The sequence below is a fragment of the Notechis scutatus genome, chromosome 4 (genome assembly GCF_049901735.1).
Source record: "Notechis scutatus isolate UNSWTSFEM ecotype Mainland chromosome 4, rNotScu1.2, whole genome shotgun sequence".
Lineage (NCBI taxonomy): Eukaryota > Metazoa > Chordata > Lepidosauria > Squamata > Elapidae > Notechis > Notechis scutatus.
In genome coordinates, this window is record NC_142012.1 from 46,128,684 (window position 1) to 46,155,930 (window position 27,247).

At 34.6% G+C, this 27,247-nt stretch overlaps 1 protein-coding gene across 1 annotated transcript in view; it reads left to right on the forward strand.

Moving 5' to 3' along the window:
* Positions 1 to 353: 353 nt before the first annotated feature.
* The window catches only part of VEGFC (vascular endothelial growth factor C), a 48,484-nt gene continuing 21,590 nt past the window's right edge, over positions 354 to 27,247 (forward strand). Inside the window, exon 1 of the mRNA XM_026667194.2 lies at positions 354 to 1,632. Coding sequence (XP_026522979.1) covers positions 1,486 to 1,632 — 147 coding nt within the window. The 5' untranslated portion in view covers positions 354 to 1,485. The remainder of the gene's footprint in view (positions 1,633 to 27,247) is intronic.

Consider the following 27,247-nt stretch of genomic DNA (forward strand, 5'->3'; position numbering starts at 1 on the left):
GTCTCAGGAAGTGATGTTTGTCTACATACACCCTTTAAAGTTTAATGTTTGGACTGCAGAGTTTGGATCTAACAGCGCTTTATTTGCACGAATAAACTGGATTACTATTAGAAATTATAGAGGTTAAAAATCGCTGTCCCAAATGGTTCATTGCTCAAATCTTACTAAGTGAACATGCAGAAGCTTCCACAACATTTTTTTAAAAATCAGTCCTCTAATTTCTCTTGCATGGCACAACACAGTAGCTATAGCCTGCCCTCACTATTGCACAACGCAGAAGACGACTATTCTTGCCTAAAACCAAATAAAACTCGTGTCCTTCAAGGCCGTGCTAAAAAGCAAAACCCTGGAACGACATACAGAAGAAGGCAGAAGCATCTTCTGAAATTGCACCCCTCTGCTAAGCTCCAAGGTACAGGTAGCTCTGCCGCGGGCGGCGCCAGGCGGTCCAGCGGAAGAAAGCCTTGGATCCTGGGCCTGGGAGAGGTGCTGGCCCAAAGGGCGAGCCTCTTCTTTCCTCCCCCTCCTTTACGGCGGCGCTCTTTAAGGTCCCAATAAGTTGAGAACCGGCGGAGTCTGAGCAGTAGAGAGAGATGGAGCAGCAGCAGCAGCAGCTTCGAAGGAAGCGCGTGCACTTTCAGCAGCGCGTGGCTCGGGTTTCTTGACTAGCCTTGGCCCGGGCCCGGCGCGCGAGCCTCCCGTCTCGCGTTTCCTCGCGTCTTTGGGGAAAAGTCTACGAGGCGAGCGGCTACTTGTGGGAAAGTGCAGCACAGACGAAGGAAGAGGAGGAGGGAAAGGCGGTTGAGGCAGGGAGGGGTGAGAACTCAAGAAACACACGACCCGGGCGCCTTCCGTCCTTTCTCTTTCCTTCCCTCCCTTTCCTTCCCTCACCAGCCACTCGCTCTCAGGCAGAGGGCGCTTTAGCCATGCCCGCCCGCCCTTGCGGTTACCGCTGCCGCACGACTCCACGCGTTGGAGAGGCTCCCGCTGCCCGTCCTCTGCTAGCCCGGCTGCCACTGACAAGGCACCCGGAGAAGCGAGGAGGTAACTGAAGCCGGCTGCTGCCCCTACCCAGCTGGCTGGCATAGAGCCCCCTGGCGGGGCCGGGGGGCTGAAGAGGACCCTTTTCCACCTTTCTTTTGCCTCGGAAACTCCGTTGACCTCCCTCAGCTACCGGCGGAGCCCGGTTCGGATGTCCGGTTTCTTAAGGTCCCTTTTTTCCTAATCGACCCCACGTAACTTTGGAAGACGCCAAACGGGAGGACAAGAAAAAAGAAAACGCGGCCGCCGAGCAAGCGAGCGAGCGGGCCAGCCAGCAGGCGAAGGGGCGGGAGGGGATTTCGTGGCCCCTTCCTTTGCTCCATCCCGGGGAACCCGCTGCTTAAAGGTCTGCCAAGGGAGTGCCAGGAGAGGAGGGGAGCACTACAGCGTCAACCACACGCTGTCTTTACGGCTTCTGCGGTCGCGCTTGCCGCCTTTTGCACAATGCACTTGCTGGGATTATTCTCTTTGGGTTGCTATCTGGCTGCTGCTGCTGTCGTGCTGTTAGTCGCTCGCGAGCCTGCGATAGCTGCTGCCTACGAATCCGGGCAGGGCTACTACGAGGAGGAGCCCGATTTGGGGGAGGCAAAGGTAAGCGGGGCCCCCAGTTACTGGCCTGCCCCAGGACGAAATGACTTCACTTCGCGCTAGCTCCCCAAGAATCATGTGATGCGATCACTTGATCTAGATTAAGCACCCTTTTCCAATACATACCCGCTCTGACAGCTGTTTTAAAACCACAACGATCTGTTGGTTGCAACTCCTGCTGGAACGTGGAATTAAGATTTAGAATCCTCTACACAGATATTGAATGTGGCTCCGAGGTCTGAGTCTACTCACATTGAGTTGATATTGAGTTCAATATTTGCCACATATTTTAATTTGATAATTCTTTGCTGTGTTTTTGTTAGGAGATTATAAAGGTATGCTCAATGAAAGCAAACAAACATTACAGTTCCTGAAGATGTGAGGATCAGTAACCCTAGTTATTTTTTCTCTTATCTATTGTTTGCATAAGACTGTAAGTATTAAAGATCCAGATAAAGTCTTGGAAGTCCCATTACTTTCCAAAGTATGCATGAGATGGTTTACACTAGTAAAAGTATGGGAATGTACTAATGATACCTCTGTGCTAGAAGTAATTGCTTGATGATAACTTTCTAGTGTCTTTATCAAGGGCAAAGCTGTAAGATTACATGCTGTTCCTCAAAGTAAAGTCAGTAGCTGCTGCTGACTTAAATTTGTAAAAGCTTTGGCAGGCTAGCATACAAAGCTAAATATTGCAACTTCAATAACAATTTCCAAACAGGAAAAAGTACTCCAGTCCTATACTGGCCTTCACTTTTTCCAGAATGTAATCAAAACTATGTCCAGCACGTTAACCTGACCTGTACATTTGACAGTGATACCCATCTAATTCTTGGTTACTCTGGTGTTTATTGGTGTTAGATAAAGAGTTCTACTTCATTGAACATGTAAGGACATTAAGATAAAAAGATGTGAAATTATATAAGTACATTTTAAAATGTGATTAGATTGTCTGCCAATATTAACTTTAAATATAGACTGATAATGATCTTTTCATATTTACATAAAAATAACCATCCAAGAAATCTATTATCAAAGTTTGTTTAATTTTTTCAATGTACATATTTTGCATATAACCCTCCATGTTTATAAAATAGGCATGTTTTGTGTAGGCCTGTTACAATTGTTAAGTGTTCATGAATACAGAGCTTTTCTTTTAACAGCACATTTCCATACCTGTGGACACTTCATTTGCTGTTGCTCTTTCCTATCAGTTTAAAGGTGATTTCTGAACTAGAGATATTGTGATATTTTTATACAACTTTAAATTATTTCAGTTCTAATAATAGAACAGATAATTAATCCACTTAGTTAATGATCAATCTAATTTACCAAGTTCCTAAATCTGAAAGTTAAAAATAAATTCTTTTTTACATAATTTTACAAATCAGTTGACATAGATTGTGTTTAATTACTAATCAGAGATTATCTTTTTTTAAAATTATATAGTTTATGGAATTTTTAAAACCAATTGGAAGCTGAAAAGTATCAGAGGAAGAAGGTGTTATATCATAAATTTATGTCAACAAATATTGTAGAAAATCTCCATAATCTGCCCTGTACTAAAGTGACTGCAATAAATTTAGTCTAATCAAAGACACTGAAGGAAGATGAATGGTAGACTTAAAATAACATACAGATTTCCTGGGTTAGGGATAAGAATTAATGGTTAGAATCCAGAGAGAGGAGGAATGTGTTTGAGGGGTTAAATGCCCATTTTTTTCAATTGTTTTCTAGTAGGCCGTTTCTTTTTCCATCTATTAACTGCCCATATCAATGACTTAAGTAGAATTTGAATGAAAATAATTTGAAGAATTAGCCATTATTGATTTTCCATATTTGCCTCTCTAAGATGAGAAATGACTAAAGAAAAATTCTGAAGGTATTAGAAAAGATTAGCTAAGTACACTGTAAGTAATAATTTCTTTTTTGAAAGTAATAAAAATGAATGCTTTGGTCTTCATCTTTTGTTGAGTTTATACTTTCCTTACCAGTTTCTCTTCATATATCCATTTTTTAAAATAGATATGACTGTTTAATTGCATTGTGTCTTCCATAAATGGATATTATTTTTATATAAGATATTATAGAGTTTCTGTGTTGTTTCTTAATATTTGTAACTACTAGGTATGTTAAATACTCATTGGACAGCACCTTTGCATAGCCTCTACAGTATATACTGAATGTAAATCATATTCATAAGGATAGCTTACAAATTATAATACCAAATTCTATCATTACAGTACCACATTCATTTAATCAGTTTTTAAGATTTAAAATAAAGTAAGACTCTTGTAAGATATCAGCGTTGTGTGATACTTTGAATGCAGGAGTCACTAGATTTTTCTCTGGAGTGTGTTATTTTTGTACTTTCAGGTCATGCTTCCTTTAAAAAGCTCACAAATCATGGATTTCCCAATAATTTCATTCTGGTATTAATATGATCCATGCTTTATAAGCTTCAGCAATGGTACTGTATAAAGACTGTCACAAGCCAATTGATGGACCTTTTCGTTCTTATTTTCAGTTGTTTTGTTGTCTTGTAGCAGAATGCCTTCTAATCATATTTGTGGATATATAGGTCGAGTAATTATATAGCATGAACTAAAGAAGTTTTTATCCTAATATAAAACTTTATTCCGTAGTAGGTTCAGTATAGCAAACAAATAAAAAACCTATAGCTCAGGAAGGGTCAAAGCTAGTGTCTTTGAGGTATATTTGACCAAATCTTCTCAGCATACTTCATCATGATACCTCATCATACCAGCCATGTTTCAGGAGTTGACGTTCAATATAACCTAGAAGAGAGCAGAAAATACATTTGCTTTTCCTGGTACATTGAGTTTTAGCAGATGACTTACCTTGGGACTATCTCTTGTTTGAATTATTATGCATCAAAGGCCCAAGAAGCAAGTATTGACTTATATATAACTTTGTGTTCTTATAAAACAAGCAAACAAACATCAAGCTAAAATCAACTACACTTGGTTTTATAATTCCACTGAGTTTTCCTTTTACTTAATTTAACAGGTTTTACATTTATAAAACATTAGCACATTTTTACAATTACAGTGATACTCACCTAATTATTTTTCCTTTTGCCCAAGTACTTTTCATTTATCTAGACAATCTGGAAAGAAAACAGGAAGGATTGGCCTGTGAAGAGCAATGGAATAATCTGGAACAACTCATATGTATTTTTGCTTTTCAATAAGGCATCTTCATACTTTGTTTTATGTATTATAGAAGCTGATCTCATGTAACATTAAGGCTTGTTCTATCATACAGGATATGCAACTCATGATCTTCCATATAGGTTGAACTTAATGTGATTTCCAACCAGGTGGAATATATTTCTTGGAGAGAGAAAATTCAGGAAAGGTAGCAAATGTTGTTTCAGCACTTCTGTACTGTCCGGTGGAATTTTGGAAACATCAGAATATACTGATATTGGATCACTCCAACTATCTTACTTTCTAATAATGATACTTTCAAAAGATGAAACTTCAAGTGGTCTTCAAAGGTGATATAGAGTGCACAGTGCAGTAATCAAGAAAATTAATGACTAAAGGATAAATGATTGTGGGTATGCCCTCCAATCTAGGGACTGGTGCAGTTGGTACACTGATGCATTTACTATCCATCCACTAGGCAGATTTGTGCAAAAGCCTTCCTGGCCACAGCTTCTGCTTGCTCTTTAAGCAGGGGCTGTGAATCCAGGAAAGTCCTCAAAATACATACCTGTTTGGTTTGGATGTGTGTGATTATGTTTAGACTTAAGGATAGAAAAACCCTGACAGTGTGAGAACGACCATGAACATAGAGTTACTGAGTTTTGTCAGGGTTGAGCCTATCCTTCCCTATCCAGACACTCCTTGGTGCTTTGGCACTAAGGCAAGATTTTGACAATATCACTCGGTCAACCAGGTTGATATATACAATCAATACATCAGCTTACCAATGACACTGACCCTGTGCTGACAAGTAATCTCATCCATAGCCTCATGTAAACAGGGAAAAGTATGTGTGAGCCTGCTGCCACACATACTAAGGAGATAGAGTCAAATTCCTTTCCACCTGATCAATACTGTCTGGGACTGACCCCTGAAGAAAGGAGAATCCACTGCCAAATCATGCCTCTCATTCCAACGTTTGTAGTCAGTCCAGAAAATATTGCTGCATATTATCCTAATAATGTCAACAACAACAACAATAATGATATCCTAATGTTTGGCATTTCTGATTCTGTTTGAATTCATTATTGGTTCAAGTGTAAACACTTTTCTTCAAACAAATGACTTGGAGGGTGTGATATTCAATCACCAGCAAACTTTCTATTAAAACCTTGTCAGAAATTTAAGATTCATCTTAAGTTAGTTAATTGATTCTCCCCTCCAAATTATTTATTATCCAAATATGAATTAATGGTTCTTATAACAAATTATAGCACTGCATGTTTCAAAAGAAAATACAAACATTGATGTGTATATGAAAGCAAGATGTAAAGGGTGTCATGATTTTCTTTCTTTAGGAATGTTGCAAACATATGAAAAGCCCCTCTCATCTTTTTTTTTTGGGGGGGAGGGTGTTCATTGCTTACAACTGTTTAGACAAATGTGAAGGTTCATAGATATCCCTGTGTTTCTTTCAAGGCAGAAGGGAGGTGGAAATATGCCATCCTGTTGAGGAAACATTTGAGAGGGACTAGTACTAGAATTTGAAATTCCAGCATCTTCAGTAAGAAAATTTTGCTGTTTGTGTACATTTGTATCAAAAAATTTCCACTTCAAGCATCCATGTAATTTTTTTGAACAGTTGAATGGAATATGCAAACAGCTTTTATGTCCCATGGTGTTTTTTCAAAAGGCAACTGGATGTTCTTTGTTTTAATATGTTTTCTTTTCATGTAAGAAGCTTCTTCAATTTGAAAAGCACCCTTAGAACAATCATGACCTGGATGACTGAGGATCAATTGACAATTTTTATCATTTGAAAATAAAGATATGAGACATTAGCTAAAGATTGAGTGTCTGTGGGGTTGTGTAGAGAAATCAAGAGCAATTCTGTTATTTACATAGGTTACAATTGTACACAACTTATCTGAAAATAAATTCATTAAATTTAGTGGCTGACTTGTGAGTACACTTTAATAGATAATTAAATATTTCCTTTAAGTCCAACTTGACTCATAGTAACTTCAGGAACATATTGTTGTCATTGGCAACTATGTGAAAATATTTTGCCATTGTCTTCTAAGTAGGCAATATAGAATGTACTTATCAAGTTCCTAGCCTTGATTTTTCTAGTGACCATACATTCAAATACAAGTTGATTTAGATGTTTGAGATTAATCAGGTCCTGCTACATGCTTTAGGCCTAACTTGTAAAGTATTATACTTTATTCTCAGGAGTTGATAGAAGCAAAAGTTTAGATCCTGCATGCCAGCCAATATAAATTAATAACTAATATCACATTTCCAAATAAATCTTACTGTGATTGTTTTCTTGTGTACTGAAATTACTTCTTCTTAGTTTGTAACTTCACTTCTGATTTCATAGATTTTAAGCTTCCCTGAGTGAAATACGCATATTAAAAGAATAGTATACATTTTTACATAAATAATATGCAATGTTTACAAATTATCAATTCCAACTGAAGGCCTGTATATTCATTCATTAAATCCTAATGCATTGCAATATGTGCAGTGCTATTTAAGCAGTGAATATTTTGTCAGTCTCTCTGTATCACACCAGTGCATGCAAAAATGATAAATCTTACTATTATGCAAAAATATAATTATCTGGCTGAACCTTTTCAAGCTACGTGTTATTGTTTAATATTCCAGTAAGGTTTTCTTCCCAATATGCTTTCCTGAAATTAAAAAAGGAATAATATCTCCTTCACCTTTTACATCTTTTTTTTTGTTTATTCTTAACAAGAAAATAAGTTTGATATTTACAACATAGTTATTTCTTTTCTGTCATCTTTGATTCTGTGTTCATTTAAGGATTGAATAATCTCAGGCTGAAATCACACATTGAACAGAAATGTATGTTATTCATTTTAACAAGCCACTTTGGCCAAATTCACAATTGTTGCTACACCAAACACCAGTTTGTGTTAATTGAAGCTTTGAATTACTATGGGGAAGAGAGAAGAGTGTTATATAACACATTTAGTAAAAGCTGGGCCAATCCATTTTAATTTAAATATATTTTGTTTGTAGTTGCTCATCTCAACTTCCCTTATTTGTGCTGTGATTGGTATCTACTTCCATAGGACCTTTAGTGTATATTTCACTTTATAGAGTTACATAGATCATAGAGATTTGTGAGTAGCTTTTGAAGAAACTAGAAGAAGACATGACTATTTAAATTATTCAAAGAAAAGTACTTTGCACATGCTGAAATTCCTGTAAAGCACTTCTTTGAAAGGATTTGCACAGACTTATGCAACTTTATTTTTTCTTAGCTGTGAGGATCAACTGGTCCCTAGTGCATAAAACATTCATTTAAAGTTAAGGATTATAGGAATTTATTTTGAGAATTAGAACCTGACTGGGACTCATAGTTCTTTTCCATATATATCTGCTCCAGTTGCCACAAATGTATTTATTTCAGCAATATAATTTTAAAAGAGTAGATTCTTGCCAATCTGCCATAAATCATCAAAAGGTCTACTAGTTTCATATTTTCCTAGTCCTGCAGTATCCTGCTAAAATAAATATTTTCTATTATTTTTTCTTTTGCTTTGGGAAATGCCAACTATGTTTTGTAAAGTAGCTGTGTCCTATAGGAATATATTTACATACACATGCATCTTTAAATTTTGTATTTAGATAAATCCATCATATGACAGTGCATAAATTCTGATATAACAGATATTCTTTTTGAATTTTTAAGTCTTGGTGTTTTTACGTAAGATTATTCTTACTGAAATATGTTTTGTTTTGTACTATATTTATGGTAGCAGAAAAATGTTGTAACCAATACAAATGCTATATGTTCCAATATAACTGTAACATATTTCAAAATGAAATCTGCAGGTTTTTAGTTAAAATGTTTAGCAGATATTTTGCCTTTATCTTTGATTTCTGTCATATCATAATATCATAATAATAAAAAATAATATAATAAACCATATCTTAATATCATCATTCTGGAATGTAACATATATAACCAAAATAAGTTACTGGTTTTATTCCAATAGGGGTAAAATGAAAAAATAACATCTAATATTATTGAAATAATGACTTTTGCTGGAACAATTGTACTGTTCGATTAAGTTTAGGAATCTTTACTACATTGTTCTAAGGTTTCCTGTCCAGGCTGTGTAATGCAGTGATTGTTACCAACTTTGGCTTTCTCTAAAACTGTTAGCAAAATATGTGTGGTGAAAGAAAGAAGTTTAAGCCTGACCATCATAGTGTTGTGCTCTGCTTATGCTAACAAGAAAGCTTAGCAAAATACCATCTGATAGTGGAATTTTAAAATGTTAAACTCAGTTCACAGATTTGGGTTTCAGCAATAGAAATGATGTACCCTTAGGGTAATCTTTTATTAGATGAAATGGGTAAATCAGTAGCCCTGTCCTATAAATTATATGGGGAATTGTGCCCATTTGAAATGTTGGCTCTATTATGCCATAGTAGGGGTGGGTGTATAAATGTGTGTGTGTGAGAGAGAGAAAGAGAGTGTGTGTATATACATACACATGTGTGTGTATGCATGTACACACACACACACACACACACACACATATATATGGATGTGTGTGTGTGACTAGGTAGGTATGTGTATACAAAATGAAGCAGGGCACAGGCTGATAGAATTTTGTCAAGAGAAACCATGGTCATAGCAAACACTCTTTTCCAACAACCCAAGAGATGGCTTTACACATGGACATCACCATACGGTCAACACAGAAATCAGATTGACTATCTGCTCTGCAGCCAAAGATGGAGAAGTTCTAAACCAGGGGTCTCCAACCTTGGCAACTTTAAGGCTTGTGGACTTCAGCTCCCAGAATTCCTCAGCCAGCAAAGCTGGCTGAGGAATTCTGGGAGTTGAAGTCCACAAGCCTTAAAGTTGCCAAGGTTGGAGACCCCTGTTCTAAACAGTCAATAAAAACAAACCAGGAGCTGACTGTGGCTCAGATCATGAGTTTCTCATTGCAAAATTTAGGCTTAAATTGAATAAAGTAGGGAAAACACTGGGCCACTCAGTATGAACTAAATCATATCCCTGATGAATATACAGTAGAGGTGACAAATAGATTTAAGGAATTAGATCTGAAAGACAGAGTGCCTGAAGAACTATGGACGGAGGTTCACAACATTGTACAAGAGGTAGCAACTAAAACCATCCCAAAGAAAAAGAAATGCAAGAAAGCAAAATGGCTGTCTGAGGAAGCTTTACAAATAGCTGAGGAAAGAAAGGAAGCCAAAGGCAAGGGAGAAAGAGAAAGATACACCCAATTAAATGCAGGATTCCAGAGAATAGCTAGAAGAGATAAGAATGCCTTCTTCAATGAACAGTGCAAAGAAATAGAAGAAAACAATGGAATAGGGAGGACCAGAGATCTCTTCAAGAAAATTGGAGATATGAAGCGAACGTTTCTTGCAAAGATGGGCATGATAAAGGACCAAAATGGCAGGGACCTAATAGAGATTAACCAGTACAAATGCTATATATCCCAATATAACTTTCATATTTCAAAATGAAATTCCCTGCAGGTTTTTAGCACAGTGGGGGGAAGAGGTTGGTTTGTGAGGGGCAGGCACGTGTATATGTGTGCATGCAGCTTCATTTGTGTGAGCAGTGTTGCAAGTATCAGTACATGAGTAGGGCTGTGTGTGCCAGTGCCAGCCTGCCAGTTGTCCAGTTGCAAATAGGCCATGGTCCACAGGTTAGGGACCCCTGGCCTAGGATATATTTGAATAAGAGACATGCCCCACGGTTGCATAATGTGTGGAGAAAGAGACTCAGAAGGGATGCTGTTTAAGTTTTCAGACTGTAAAGCAGGAGATTTGTACTTTCAGACTTGCAAGATGCTGTTGATGTAGCCTTATAATAACGGTAGAGTTATTACTCATAGTTGGGCTTCTTATCTGCACTACAGCCCAACAGTACTGCATTGAATACTCACTTCAGCAATACATGTATTAAAATTGGAACAATTTTATAGAAAAAATTGGAACATTTTTTTTGGAACAGAGAAACTTAATATGGTTCCTGCACACTGAGCAAAAGGTGGGATTGAAATCTGACACATCCATTAACAAATAAACTTTTCTTGGGGGTAATCTTAAAATATTACCATTTTAAGTTCCTCTGCATATATGTTTTTGTCAGCTTTATGATATTGCAAGTTTTATATATAACTTTAATAAATAATTGACAATTTTTTCTTTGCATTTTTGATAAATATTTTTTTAATATTTCTAAACAGATATTTGAGCCTATCAGTTTTTCCCCAAAAATGTTTTTATAGCAGTGTGCTTTTTATTGAAATGCTTCTCAAATGTTAAGAAAATTTATAAATATATTATTTGGCAATAAATTATTTGATTTGTGTCAACCAAGGATTTCAATATTCAATAAATATATTCTCTATTTCAACTGATTCAAGTAAAAATACTTGAACATATTTGATTTTCCTCTTCGTTTTAGTTTTATATTTGGGTAGCCAATGACGTAGGATAAGCTTTTTTTTCCCCCTTGCAGAAAATAAAACACTTCTGGTTAGACAGCTTCTTGAATATTCCAAATGTTGATGTTTGAATCATGAAATCATAGAAAGAAAATGGATTAAGAAAATAGAATTGTTTGGAAAAACTATGAATATTTACGCTGTCATTTTCACTCCTGAAATAACATTTCATTAAATATATAACTACTTTTATCCTATAGTGTACAGGATATACGCGTATATATCCTCTGCAAACCTATAAGATGTGCACTGAAGATGGTGTTTGATTTCATTGTACGAGGTGTAGTGACAATAAAGTAAAACTAAACTAAACTAAGGCTGTCCTTCAGATTAAAAATTTGTAATGCTTCCATATTTTTAAAAAAGATATTTCAATTATCATGAATCTTTTACAGGTAATCCCCAAGCTATGAACGTTCCCTTAGCAAACATTCAAAGTTACAAAATAAGCACCCCCTAGAATTTACGAACAAGTGCCAAAATTATGAATGTTGCAGCACCACAGCTGTTGTTCGCCATTATGAACGACCGCAGTGGCTCTGCAACATTCACCCTGCCTATTACACCCCACCGCACCAGGTCTCCACAGGCACTAGGCCTATGGACACTCACCTTGTGAAGATCTAGAGAGCCTTCATTTTCTTGGCCTGTTTTGGCACTTCAGGACTTCGGTGTGTATAGAGATAATAATAGAGGCCTAAAGTACTACACAATCATGCGAGATCAGTAGGACGAGATCTCACGCTACTGATCTCATGTAATCTCACAATACTTTAGGCCTCTTCTCTAAAAATGGAGGCCTGGACAAGATCTGCAGCAAAAGGCTTTTGCAAATGGAATGCCTGAAATATTGAAGCTTTTTCTTCATTTGCAAAGCCACTTGCCATGTTTGCGAAAAGCTCTGGGGGCTGCCTTTTCTTCAGCAAAAGCCTTGAGGAAAGTTGTTTCTTAGTGAAAACAGAGCCCCAGAGTGACACATGTTTCCTCCAGGGCAGGGATGGTATTCTACCAGTTCGCACCTATTCGCTAGAACCGGTTGTTAACATTCTAAGCAGTTTGGAGAACCGGTTGTTAGAAGAAATTACTGGCCTAATCCTGTAAGGAGGCAGGAAAGAAACATTCTGGTGTTGCTTACAGAAACTGCCTCTCCATTAACCCTTATTACATTCTTGGCAGGACTAGACTTCCTGTCTCAGGAACTTCTCTGGAGTTTTTTCCCCCTCCTTTGCTGGTACTTTGCTTGTGTGGAATGACCATTTAAAGTTACAATGGCACTGAAAAAAGTGACTTATGGCCATTTTTCACACTTACGACTGTTGCAGCATCCCCACAGTCATAAAAGGCCAGCGAGGAGATGTGTGCCTCGATGTGAGTGATATTGAGGTGGCCATGCCCAGCCAATAACATGACTACCAAGCCACGCCCAGCCAGTCACATGACCACCCAGCTACACCCACCAACTAAGCCATGCCCACAGAACCAGTTGTTAAAAAATTTGAATCCCACCCCTGCTCGTTGTTTTTTTCATGGTTATATGTGCCACTGTCAATTACAAAGCATATCTTATTCTCTTCAAATAACTACAACTCTGCATGGGTTCCTCTCCATGCACATTGAAAGTGTTGCAGGAAATTACAAGACTCAGACCTTAGAATCCAAAAATAAGTTGGTTTTATTTGTGCAAACAGGTTCAGAGTATTTTAGTGAGGGTCACTTCTGAACAAATTTCTTATAGAACAGCACATGCCTATATACTTCTTCAGAAGGGGCAAAACACAGTCAGTCATTCATTGGTTACTTGAAACACAGCTTCCCCCCTCCCCTGTTGCTAGGCTAGGATGGCTGGATGGCACAAACCCATCTTGCTAAACTCCCTAGCTTGTGGTTTTGTTACAAACTAGACTAGGTTTCTTGGCAAATGTGACCGATAGATGATCCTTGTGGTTTGGCTTTTCACACTTCCTTGTTCTTTCTCTTGCTAATACCACATATTTCACTATCTATAAAACTTGTATCATTATTTCTCTGAAATTAATATATTTTTATGTCCTGCCTTAAAAGTGCATTGCTTCTTTGGTCCTAGTATTTAATAGGCCTGATACTTCCCTCTTCCTCTTTTTATTTTTAAATTTAGGGAATACAGGCAGCTCTCATTTAGTTACCACAATTGGGAGTAGTAACTTGATCTTCCTTTTTTTTTACACACTTGTGAAGATTGTAAATGTGATGATGGATCTTAAAAATACTTTTTCATCAATGTCCTAACTGCAGTCATTAAAGATCCAATCATTAAATAAGGATTACCTGTATAGAAAGGCTAATAACATCTCTGTGTTGGCAATTTTTCAAGCTCTACATTTTTAGAATTAAAAAAACCCAAATTCTTATTTCAGTAAAATTGAGCATAACTATTTTAATCAATGTCTTCTCTTATCTAAAAAGGAATCTTTTTTTCTTTAGACATTTCTTTTCTTGTCTCTCCCCATTCCTTTGTAATAATGTTTAGGAATCTTTCCTTCCTTTTGGAGAGCACTTATACTGCTGAAAGAAAGGAAAGTTGATTGTCTATTAAACAGTTATTGCTATTTTTTAATAGATCTGGCACTCAATTCGAATTCTTGCATTCTGATTACAATAATGACTTATAACATTACTAAATTTGGAGCACTATTCACAAGTGCAGCAGAAAGGCACATTACAGATGTAAAAATGACTATAAGCAGACCATTTCTGAAGTGACGATTTCTACATTTTATTTTTTTAAAATCCTTTTAAATTGTACTCCACCCCTGTCTTATATGTTATGTTGTCAGTTGTTTCAAAATTAGGAATTCTTCTTAAAAACCCAAGGCAATAGAATAATAATAGGTCAAGGCCAATACTTTCTTCGTTTTCTTCTCTGCAATATATAAATTATTCACAATCTGAAAATGAAGGTCTGGTTGGACCTCTGACATCAATAACACTGCCTGACATGGCTTCTTGCACTTGTTTTGTAGCTAGCGCTTGAAACAGAGTACTATTGTAAATAGTTATAGAGAATTTCTGTCAAATGCTCAAAATATATCACAGGGGTATTGCAATCATTTTGCAACTTTAGGGTGGGTTACATTTCATTCCTTTTCATACTTCAGTGCATTAATCACTAAACTACACCAGATCTCATTTAATATGCCTAAGCCTAAAATGTGTGAGCTGCAAATTAAAAGCAAAGCTTCATAAGGAATAAAAAAGAAACAACTACATAATCTTTAGGAATTATTTTTTGACATCTGGCATAGTATATATGTCAATCCATAATTGTCAAAAAGCATAAGCTAATTATATAAAACAAGCCAAAATTGACTGATTGATCAAAATCTGCTTTCTTCATAATAATAATGTAGTTTTGATAATATGTCTGTATTTCTATCCTACTAGGGGAAGGGAAAAGAAATTGTTTCTGAATTATAGAACTTCCTTGATTTTAATTCTTAACAGCACTCTGGCAGTCCAGCAATATGAACGCTAAATAAATTTCAAAAAGTTATTCTGTATATTATTTATTCATGTATTACCTTTGTATAATATACTCATACATTACTTTAATATCTTAATATGAATAATATCTGTACAGAACAAAATGGAATTCAGTTAAGCAAATTGATATCATTGTAGATATTTCTAATTGAGTTTTTCCAGATTTTTTTTGCATTTTTCCAAGTTTATGTTTTTTTAAAAACTTTGTAAAATTAATTATCTAAGTTACATATTATATCTGCTATTGAGGTGCTTGTTATGAATTAATAAATTTATAAAAACATCCTTTAAAATATTTTTAAAAATTAAAAGGTTTTTAAAAATTCATACAAGAGAAAAGATTGGATTTTTTTTTTTGTTCTTTTGGCATTATACCAATAATGAAATTAGTATGTTGGGGGAAAAGCAGAAAGTTTCTTTTGGCAAATATGGTCTCTTATATTTTGTTTGGATTTCCCCAAAAAGTTTTTTTCTGTTGTATTGATCACTTATTAAGCAATGTTTGTTGTTGTTGTTGCTGCTGCTATTGCTGTTGTTAGTTAGATAATGAGTATATTTCTGTGTTTTGGTCTTTTTGTTCCTTTTTATGTTATTTTTTTAAAGACCATATGTGTCATATGAAATTTGAAATTAAATAATTGTGGATGGATTTCAAGAAATAGATAAAATAAAATCCAAGTAGCATGGAAGGAGTATAATTAAATGTGCCTTATTATATGTATATAAAGGTGTAAATATAAAAGCAAGTGAGCCATTGCTTCAGGAACAGTAGTGATTATCTTGATGAACTGGATTGTGGACTGAGTTTTCTGTTTTTTACTGATGGTTTTATTATATGATTTTATGTTGTTTTCTTTTTCTTATTTGTAAAATGCTATATTGCTCTTTGTTTTTATATTTGCTTTAATTAATTATGAGCCACAATTATATGTATGAGATGGGCTGCTAAATAAATTTGCTGAATTAAATAAATAAATAAAAATAACTGTAAATTAAATTATATCTGAGCCAATAGATCTAATCTTATGCAGAAATAGACAATTGGAAAACTAAATACAGGTAGTCCTCAACTTACAACAGTTTGTTTAATGACTGTTCAAAGATATAATGGCACTGAAAAAAGTGACTTATGACCATTTTTCACACAACCATTGCAGTATTCCTGTGGTCACATTCAGATGCTTGGCAATTGGCTCATATTTATGACGGTTGCAGTGTCCCGGAGTCATGTGATCATCTTTTGTGACCTTCTGACGCGCAAAGTCCATGGGGAAGCTGGATTCATTTAAGTGTTACCAACTTAACAATGGCAATGTTTCACTTAACAAATGTGGCAAGATAGGTTATAAAATGGGGCAAAACTCATTTAACAAATGTCTCACTTAGGAGCATAAATGTTGGGCTCAATTGTGGACATAAGTCGAGAACTACCTGTAAATCTGTATTGAGGTAATACCTTTTATCAAGCCAATTAAAGATGCACAAATTTCCTGGATGAAGTCAAACTACATAGGATTTTATAACAAACGTAACATATGTTGTAGCACTGTATAAACATTTTTATATGGTTTGATTGAAAGTTTACAAACATGAAAACTGATTTAGGAATGATGTTACAATGATAAATAAGATCCTAAGTTATTAATATAATGTGAAGTTGAGAAGGCAAAAGAGATTTGGTAATATTGGAGAAATCTCCAATCAAAAACATTTCAATAAAATTCCTGAAAGGAAAAAAATAGACTTAGTTTTCACATAAGCAAAACTAAACTCATATTTCTAAATAGAGATAATATGCCATCTTAATATATTTGAATTGCCAATTTATAATTCTATAGGCTTTTAAAAGAAAGGTAGGATTACTTTTGTAGCCATTAGAAACATGAGTGGTGTTTATTAATAAAACCTTCTGAAATAAATCTGGCTTTTCCAGAATCAGGCTTGAACCAGATTTGAATTTGATTCTTTTCCGTCTTCATTTGGAACATATACAGACACTTGATTGAAATGAAGCCACAGGAGATTAAAACCAGGCAAATATCCTGGAATACGGACAGAAGCTTTAGTCTCTTTTGAGTAATATTCTTGGACATAGTACAATTCCTGACATGGAAACAATCCAGAATAATTGTTATCCCAAAACTTAATAAATATCCCTAAATCTAAAGTTCAGTTGTCTAGCTGCTTTGTTAAATCAAGATGCTAAGCCCATGATAAAATCTCCGACAAGATAAATTAATCTATTCATTTCACTTATTGCTTTCTGCTAAAACAACATTCACACAAATTTTATTGAAGCCTCCATTAACTAAACAAATTTAAAAATTATTACATTCTAGGTATTGGAAAGATGAAGAGCTTTTTTTAGCACACATGCAGCTATTTTGTCCAATAGTAGCAGATTTGTACAATCTGATTTTTTTTCATAAAATTGCTGCAAGAGTGATTTATTACAAAATGTAGGATTTAAGTTTTCTGAATTTTCAGTGATACAAATGAGGCACTTAAGTTTTTTTTAGCACTTCATGCTTAGATAATGAATTTAGGAAAATAATATATCATTTGCAAATTCTTGTTGATTGTTTATGGTCTATAATAATCAGACTCATCACCTCAAGAACAATCCAATTTAAATTCTGGACAAGTGCCATTTGTATAAATAAATGAACACTAAAATACTTTAGGTCTCCCCCTGGAGATTTCCTTCTGCTTATTTCAGTCTGTAAAATAAAAATATAGTATCAAAATAATTGAATTCCTTAAACAGAAAAAAAAAATACTGTTTATAGAAGATGCTATGGTTGCAACTGTCATTTATTGTGAGAATGATGTTTAAAACATTGGAATCATTATCTAAAATACTATATATGTTATTCAGACACAAAGAGAACACTGTCATAATGTTGACAAGTTATCTATAACAAAGAAAATATTATTTTAGATTGTTGGTAATATGCTATTCATAGCTGTTATGTTAGCCCTGGGTTCTTTTTCAGAAGAGGATGTGGTGATATCATGAGATGAGAATAGATGTCTGTTTCAGCTCACAGCTCATTTAGGGATCAAAGCTGAAGTAGAATCAGGCCTTGCAACATTCTTAGACAAACAGTTCCAAGCCTAAGGAGTGCCACACTACTGAGTGAAGGGCTAATTAATCATAGGGTCAGGCATCTGAAACAATAGCCTTCTTGAAAGTCAAAGCCATGTTGAGTTCCAGCTCAACCTGACAGAGGTAGGTTGCTGTGGACTACTGTATGTAAGTCAATATGAAAGACTGAAATGGTTATTAGAGTTAGCGTTCATTTCATCCTACATTGAACTCCCATATTCAAAAATATTAATGTGATCTAGTTTTTGGATATATCAAGCTGCCTAGATGCAGTGATTCATACCTTTGACCCCTTATCCAGTACAGTACTTTTTGGCTTTCGATCCATAAAATAACTGGAATAATTCTCTGGCCTCTAGTGCAGATATTAGCTTATTATTCACTTAGTTCAGTATCTAACAATTGCTGCTCTCTTGGTCCCTGCACCTTCATGGGACAAAACAAAAACTAGGAAAAATGGGTAAGTTTTGATATATAAATCGAGATATTAGTACATCCAGTAAAGATTTTCCTGTGTTTGTGTGTTTCCTGTTTTACTATTTCACATATTCTCAATTCATAAGAATTAAATTCCAATGAGATTGTTCACATTTGTCACTTCCATAATATATTTGTATCAAAAACATGAATAGTATTTAAGTGTCTATGCTTGCACCTATCCAGTTATTTCAGTTGTCGAACTTTTGTTAATAAACATTAAATTTTCTTAGATATATGTGGAAAAAGTCATCATATAAATTGATTAAAAATAAACCAATCAGTAAATTTGAAAGACATGATGAGACTGGCATGTGGTGTAATCACCCATCAAAAATGGATCAATCCAATTTTAAACATTGTTTTATCAAACAACAATTCTATATCAAGCTATTAAATTGTTCAACAAGGAAGTATTGCGTTTAAAGATGGTTGTTTAGAGTAGGTATTAGATTATTGTTTGTAGGATGGCATATAGTAATTCAATTTGTTTAAATAATTTTAAAAATATTGTTTAAAATGCACAGAAGAATGTCCTCTAATTAGGAAAATAGAGAAAAAAAGGATTGAGTGGACAATAACTTTCAGCAGATGCAGAACATGAGTTCTTTGGAGAACAACAGAGGACATTAGCACTGAAGGACTACTATGATAGGCAAAAATGTAACTGTTCTTTTTGGAGAGTTGGGATCATAAAGTATAATATGTACTGTATATTTAATGTATGTTTTAAAAAGGGAAAGTGGGTAGAATCTTTTAATGGAAAGAATTAGTATTATATCTACTAGTGGCAACATCATTTTGAGAACATTGCAAGAAAGATAAGGGTATGATTTTAGAAGTATGTAGGCTAGGACAAAGGAATCAAGGAATCATAAGGAATTTTATAAGGAATAAGGAATGAGGAATTCATAAGTTCATAAGGAATTTTATGCTGCATTTATGTCGTCCAATATTATTATACTTTGGACAGCTCCACAAGTGGAAGGAAGCACCTTAATTGGGGTCTTGCTTTTGTCAATCATTTTCTTTCATGCTATTGACAAGGCAGTCTCTCAGTTAGAAACTTTTAAAAATCTCATGTTTGTAAGCAGTGCATTTTGATTCCTTGTTTAATATAATACAGATATTTAAATTCAAGTCACTTGGTTCCTACAGAATTAGTCACAAGAATTTTCATGCATTATTCTCAGAGGCCAATTGTATTGATTATATTATGTCCTTCTTTGCTACTTCAAGCAAAGTCAACATTGAAATATATTTCTCTTCAAGTTTAATTGTATGCTAATTTAACTTTATGTTTCTAAATGTGTAGATACTAGACCAATCAATTATTCTACTTAATATATAATTATGTATTTTAATGTTAAATGTGGCTGTTTAGTAAAGCATTAACTTAAAAGACAAATATCAGATACATATAAGGTAATACAACAGGAAGAAAATATTACTTCGTTTCTAATTGGGCTTAAATTTTATTCAAAATATTGAGTTTATTTTAGATAATTAAAATGTACCGTAGCGATTATTAAATATCTGACAGAGTTTCTATCTATTACCCTGTAGTAAGATGGACTACAAATAAATTTAATAAATAATAATAATGTATCACACTTTATATCAAACAAATCAACAATAAAAGAATCAAATATTATTAAGCTTTTTGAATAGACAGGAGACTGGCAAAAGAAATGATAGAAAACCACCTTAAATCCCCCTTTGCAGTCTTAATGCCATCTTGCCTAGATGTGCCTGCTTCATAGAGGAACATAACCACTGTTCACTGTTCTTTAAGATGGAACCATGAGAAAGTCAGAGAATCGAGGAACAGTGAACTCAGGACCTTTGAAAGGCAGGTTTCATGATAGAATGCTTGAATGGAAGACATGCTATTGGAGGAATGCAGCAAGTTGTTATAAAATAAATTGCAAGGCAATACATTAATTGTTATAAGTGATATGGTAGTGCAATACTAGTTGAGTAATGCATTTATTTTCTCCATCTGTCTGTCCATTCAATTATGGATGATGAAAACATGACAGACCTTGGAAAAGGAGTCTGGTATCACCAAATTGTTGTGTATCCATGCACATCTGGAATACTTCTATTAAAATATTTTATGGATAGCACTGAAAACATTCTATTTCCTTTGGTAACCTCTGGGATGAAACGAAAACAATCTTGCTCACTAAGAATAAGTATCAAGATCAACTAAAGCTAGGTATCCAAGAACTCCACAGTAAAAACATAAACCAAAGTTCCTAACTTCATCGTTTTTCTACTGCAGACAAGGACTTTTTTGCCTTTTCTATTGATGCAACAGAATGCATGGATGAACTTGGGAATGAAAATAAGAGATGCTTCTTAGGAAACAATGAAACAAGAAAACCAGGAGGCCCAGTGTCTTAATAGTTAGAGAAAGAAGCTTCAGAAGCTGCCCTAATCGAGCAGGCAATTAAAAGTGTGTGTGAGAGGAGAAAGTTTGTACTTTCAGGCTTGCAAGAGTCTGTTAATGTACCCTTGCAGTAAAATAGAATTAATTCATTTTGTTGTGTTTCCTGCCTGCCTTACCTGGGATGCCTGATAATTTGCAAGAGTTCTATAAGGAGGCAAAGGAAAGCAGAGAAGTGAGTGTGACAAAAGGCTGTAAAACTTTGGGACTTCCGGTTTGTCGGCTTCGCTAGCGGCAGGGATTTGTGATCCTGCGCGATCCCTGCCGCGCTAGCCGCTTTGGTGCCTCCGATCCACGGATCTGGAGGCTAAGGCTGCCACGAAGAGGCAGCCGAAGATAAGGGGGAGCTAGTGAGGGGTTTGGGGGTGTTGCAGACCCCCTTCCCAGCCGGCAAAACCCCCTTCTCCCAAGACGGTCGAGCGGCGGTCTGTAATGGCCGCCTCAAAGAAGCCGGCAGCTGGGTAAGATTGAGCAGGAGGAAGAGAGGAGAAAGTTGTCAAGAGAAAGTTTTTTGGCTGACCCAGGATTTTAAGAGGCGTTTAATCCTGAGAACTATGGTTTTTTGAACAACACTTCGTTTCCAGAGGAGGATTACAAGCGGCAAAATTGAGTGCTGAAAGGGAAAGTTCACTCTCCTTCCTTATGGAATCAACAAATGGCCATTGAGAAACCTTATAAAAGGTAAAAACTTGGCTTCTTGTTATAAGTGGGAAGGAAGAGGAATATATATATATATATATATATATATATATATATATATATATATATATATATATATATATATATATATATATATATATATTAATTAAGATTTTGTTGGAGGAGATGCCTTGAAGATTTTGAGACCAGAAATTAATTGCAATAAGGCTTTAAAGTATAGATTGGAGGTTTTTTCCTTTCCCTTTGATACCTCCCCAGGAAGAGAAAGTGAGAACTTTGTGTATTGTTTGGACTGATTGACTCTCTCTGGAACTTTGGGGAATTGCTCTAACTTTTGAAACATTTTGGTTGCTTTAAGAAGAAGAATAAAGAATGGCTTTATCTGTTGATGAACTTAGAGAATATGAAGAAAGAAAGGACGCTGTGAAAGAAGCCTTCCTCTTTTTAGAAAAGGCGCTTGTTAATTATCAAATACAACAACAGATGAATGAAATGGAAGGAGAAGAAGAAGAAGACGCCATCTTCAATGAATCTAAAAATTTAGTTAAGAGAGAAAGGAGAAAGAAAGGAAGGAAAATGAAGGACTTAAGACTTAAAAAAATACTTAAGAAAGGAAAAAATAAGATGCAAAACCAACTCAATGTTAATGTTACTGAGCAAAAGGAGAAAGGAATACAACAGAGAGGGGAAGCTAAAGGGGGAGGAAAAAAGGTTAGGTGGGATAAGAAAGGGAGGGAAAAGGGAGGGAAAAGCCACAAAGGTATAAAACAAGATGGGAAAAAAGGAATTTTGTTTAGGGATAAAGGGTAATGTATAATTTCTTTTAAAAAGAAGATTCTGCAAGGTACATAAGATGGTATTGTAGTATTTGTATTAGAAATAGAAAACTAGAATGTTATAAGAATTAACAAAAGATTAAAATATTGAAATGTTTAGTAATGATAGATTTAAAAAATTAATAAAAGATTAAAAGGAATGTTTAAAATATTGAGTTTAATTAAAAAGTTTAATTTATTGTTTTGATTTTATTATAAACTTATTATTGTAGCACTTGTTTCTTGAAATAGACAATTGGAATGTTATAAGATTTAAAATTTAGATTTATTATTTAATTATATTAATTATTATGGACTTATTATTTTCTCTCTTTAGAGGTTAGTAGGTTGAATGTACTAAGCGGAATCAAATTGGGTATTATGTGTTATTTTAAATATTTTTAGGGGGAGGATAGAAAGGCATCATACCTTGATCAGTGATTTCAGGAGAAATTCTTTTTTTTTTTACTTGCTGTAGGGAATGAGATAAATGGATAATTTGGAAAGAATGGAAAAAAAATATAAATATAATGATTTAAGTTAAAATGAATTAAATAAAATAGAAATAAGAAGAGTGAAAAGCGGGGAGAAGTTATATAGAAGATATAGAATGGTAAATAAGATAGGTAATGGTATATAAGATGAGCACGAATTTAATTGACAAAGAGAGGTAATCTGGGGCCAAACTACTTTCTTAAAAGAAGTTTTATATTTTTGTGTTTTGTGTGTCTATGTTTTCTTTGAGAATTAATAAAACCTCGGAGGAATGTTGGATGAGAATAATGTTAAACAAGACAGAGAGGAATGAAGATGATATTGAAAAGGTGAAAAACAGAATTATGTTGTATAAAATAATATTTTATTTGACTTGTAAAGTTAATAATGGAGAGGTTTTATGTATTTAAAGGTTAACGATGGTTTGTTTGTCTTTAAAATCAATAAAATTTGTTTCAAAAAAAAAAAAAAAAAAAGGCTGTAAAACTTTCTCCCTTTGTGACTTCCTCCATGTCTCAATTTTCCAGTCAGCCATCAATTAACATGAAATACTGCAGCAGTTCTTCCAGATTCTTATAGGCCCTGTTTTACTAATTTAATAATGTTGTTATTTCACCAGAAAGTCCTTCCCAGTATTGATTTATCATAGCTTGATTATTCTAGTCTTGAATGTCTAGCACATAACTGAAAATCAACTCACAAACATGAAGATACCCTAATCTCAGATTATGAAACTCCTGATTTGTGATCACTGTCCTGGTCATACATAAAAAGCAATTTTGATAATTGTCTAGGACAGCATTTTTCTCAATGAGTATAATTGCCATCTGGCTGCTCCTTCATAGCAGATTGAGGAGTGATACAAGTTTGGTCAGATTGGTAGAAAAGAGTGCCATCAGGCCCACCATGAACAGTTTAAACAAAGTTGTAAAATCCAAAAATTGGATTGTTCTCCATCCATCCACTCCCCCCTCCAATGTTTTCTAGGAACATGGAACATGACTGGCTATGCAGCAATTTGTAGATGTAGAGCAGCCATGTAGGTTGAGTAATGGACACTTTGCATTTCAATCATAACTATGGCTTTCCTGTTATATACATACCACATGACATCTGGACCAACTAGTGTTTTTCTATTGTATTTTATTCTTATGTGGGCTAACTATAATTAATCACAGTTTATAAAAGCTAACAACAGAACTTGTTTTGTATTTTGATAGTATTTTTAGATATTAATAACAATACAGTAGATAAAGAATCCTAAAAAAAAAAACACCCTGGAAGCAGTTGGTGCAGGTTCCTAAAACCCCCAGGAATCGAGCTTGACTCAAAGGATTCTTTATCTTCATTTGTTCTTGTGTTGCATTTTAATTCTAAAATGGGTAAAGAAAACAAAAAGCACTTTAGACTTTGGACATGAGCCATATGTAATGCCTCCTCCAGGCCCAACTCAATTTCTTCTATACAATTTGTAGCACATTTTGAATTATGTTTTAGGAGTTCTACTACAATTGCAAAGGTGATAGAAAAAATATATTGGCCAGGATCACCAAACACCCATATCTCTGAAAAATATCACTTTAAAAGAACAAACAATAACTTCAACCAGATAGTTTGCTTTATAAATAAACAATAAACAATAAACATTGTTATTCCAATAATCATTTAGTTCCTGACTCAAGTAGGAAGGGAAGTGTCATTCAATATCATTGATCAGAACACTAAGGATCTCAAGTATGGCTATTCTTGAAGAAAAGTAGACAGTTTTTAAAAAGTGTGTTTGATTTGGAATATGAATTTGTTCATTTAATAAAATTATGGTATGTGACTTTTTCAAAACTCCCAACTTCAAAATTTCCAAATCTTTGTAATTTAGGGTTATATAGACTGTCAAATTGCTTCATTAAGGATATGTTATTCTTCAGACAACAATTGTCTATCATGGAGAATTCTTATTCAAGTAGATGTTTGACTGTCAACTTTGTAGAAGTGCTATAGAAATAGTGGCTAGTGGTATTTCCCCTTCAAATAAATACTGATTTTTTAATGAAAAAAATAAACTGCTGAGTACAAGTGTAGTTATAAATTTGTTAATAAAACATTTTATCAGAAACAGTTCTAAATTATTATTCTGAAGTGTATGATCAGACACTTAAGTAAATAGCCTTTTTTGTTGAATTAATTAGCTATAGTTTAAGATATGGATGGATGGATGCATGCATGCATAGACGGACAGATGGATGGACAGGCAAGGTTAGGATTAGATATTGCTACCAGTACACTTGAATCTGTTACTGAGATTAAAAAAGTGATTGTTTTGCATACTAAAAGGCTGTCTTTGAAAGAAAAGACAAAAGATTAAATCCTTGCCTATGTTTGTTGTAATGTTTATTGTCTTTATGTTATTGGCAATAATCTATTAATCCCAACTTGAAAATTCAATTCTACGTTGTTTCTCTTTAAAACTCTAACATTCCCAGTTATGAGTCTTGCTATCTTTGAAATGTTCATAGAAAAATAAAATGATTGTTTTGCACAGGCTCTGCCTCTTACTCTCTTTATCTATATTTAGTTTTATTTGTGTGGGGGATTACTCTTGCATTTAGTAACTTTTTTGGCCAAAAGATTTTACAACATATGTGATCAAGGCAAAAATGTGAACTCATAGTTGTTCAGAAATCCATGTCATGCAACTTTGTAGAAGAATGAATTGTGGTTATAAGACAATTTGGCTTTCTGCCTGCTACTGCCTAATTTGTATAAGGCACATAAATTCAGCTTTCTAATCTATGTTTGCCTTAATCTGCTTGCCATCATTGTTTATATCTGCAGATAATAACACTTCAGATGCATAATTGTACAAAATAAATAATCATTCTGAGCAGTACAGATTGCTTTGACTGAAATGTACCATGTTGTAAACTTATGTCTTCTTTTATTGACTAACTTTTTTATTATTTATTTATCAGTTTCTTTTTTATTTCTGTTGCCACTTTAAATTCTTAACTGTACTTGGCATCAGCATCTGGTTTCATATTTATACTTTTAATTACTTCCAAATGTTAAAAAGTAACCTGTACTTTCTATTTAATGAAACTGTATGCTTCTACCCTCAACGTTTTATTTTCTAAAAAGATTACATTGAAATAAAGTTTTGTTTTGCTTTATATCATTTACTAGCAAAGCAATTGGAATGTAATGGTGTCAAAATAAATGAATATATATATATATTTAAATACACGGAACATTATTATAACTACTGTATAATTAAGATTGTGATATAGATTGCTACTACACAGTTTAGTTCTGGCCAGCATTCTTGTTTCCAAAATATAATCATATCGGTTATGTGTCATGTTTATTTATTTATTTATTTATTTATTTATTTTTATTTATTTGATTTGCCAATTGTATACAAGATAATAAGTATAAGTGTATACATAGTTGTGAATACATGAAATGGGTACATATAAGAAAAATAAAAGAAGAATAAGAGAAACAATAGGACAGGGACGGTAGGCACGTTGGTGCGCTTATGCACGCCCCCTACAGACCTCTTAGGAAAGGGGTGAGGTCAATAGTAGACAGTCTAAGGTTAAAGTTTTTGGGGTTTGGGGAAGAAACTACAGAGTCGGGTAGAGTATTCCAGACATTGACCACTCTATTGTTGAAGTCGTATTTCCTGCAATCAAGTTTGGTGCGGTTAACTTTGAGTTTGTATCTATTGTGTGCTCTTGTGTTGTTATGGTTGAAGCTGAAGTATTCATTGACAGGTAGGACATTGCAATGTATGATTTTATATACCATGCTTAAATCAGACCAAAGACGGCGTAATTCAAGGTTTTCTAGTTCTAGAATTTCAAGTCTGGTGGCATAAGGTATTCTACAACGAGTAGAGGAGTGGAGAACTCTTCTTGTGAAATATTTCTGGACTTTCTCAATTGTGCTAATATCAGATACGTAATGTGGGTTCCAGACTGATGAACTGTATTCGAGTATTGGTCTAGCAAATGTTTTGTATGCTCTGGTTAGTAGTGTGATATTACCAGAGAAAAAGCTACGTAGGATTAGGTTAACAACTCTTAATGTCTTTTTGGCTATGTAGTTGCAGTGGGCTCTAGCACTTAGATCATTAGAGGTGAGTATTCCAAGGTCCTTTACAGAGCTTGGGTCATCAACAAGATCTTGACTATTCAGCTTGTATTTTATTTTCTGATTTTTTTTGCCAATATGTAAGACAGAGCATTTATTTGTTGAGATTTCAAGTTGCCATTTGTTTGACCATTCTGATACATAGTCAAGATCTTTTTGTAGGGTAGCAGTATTGTCTGTGGTATTGAACAGCTTTACATCATCAGCGAAAAGAACGCAATTGCTCT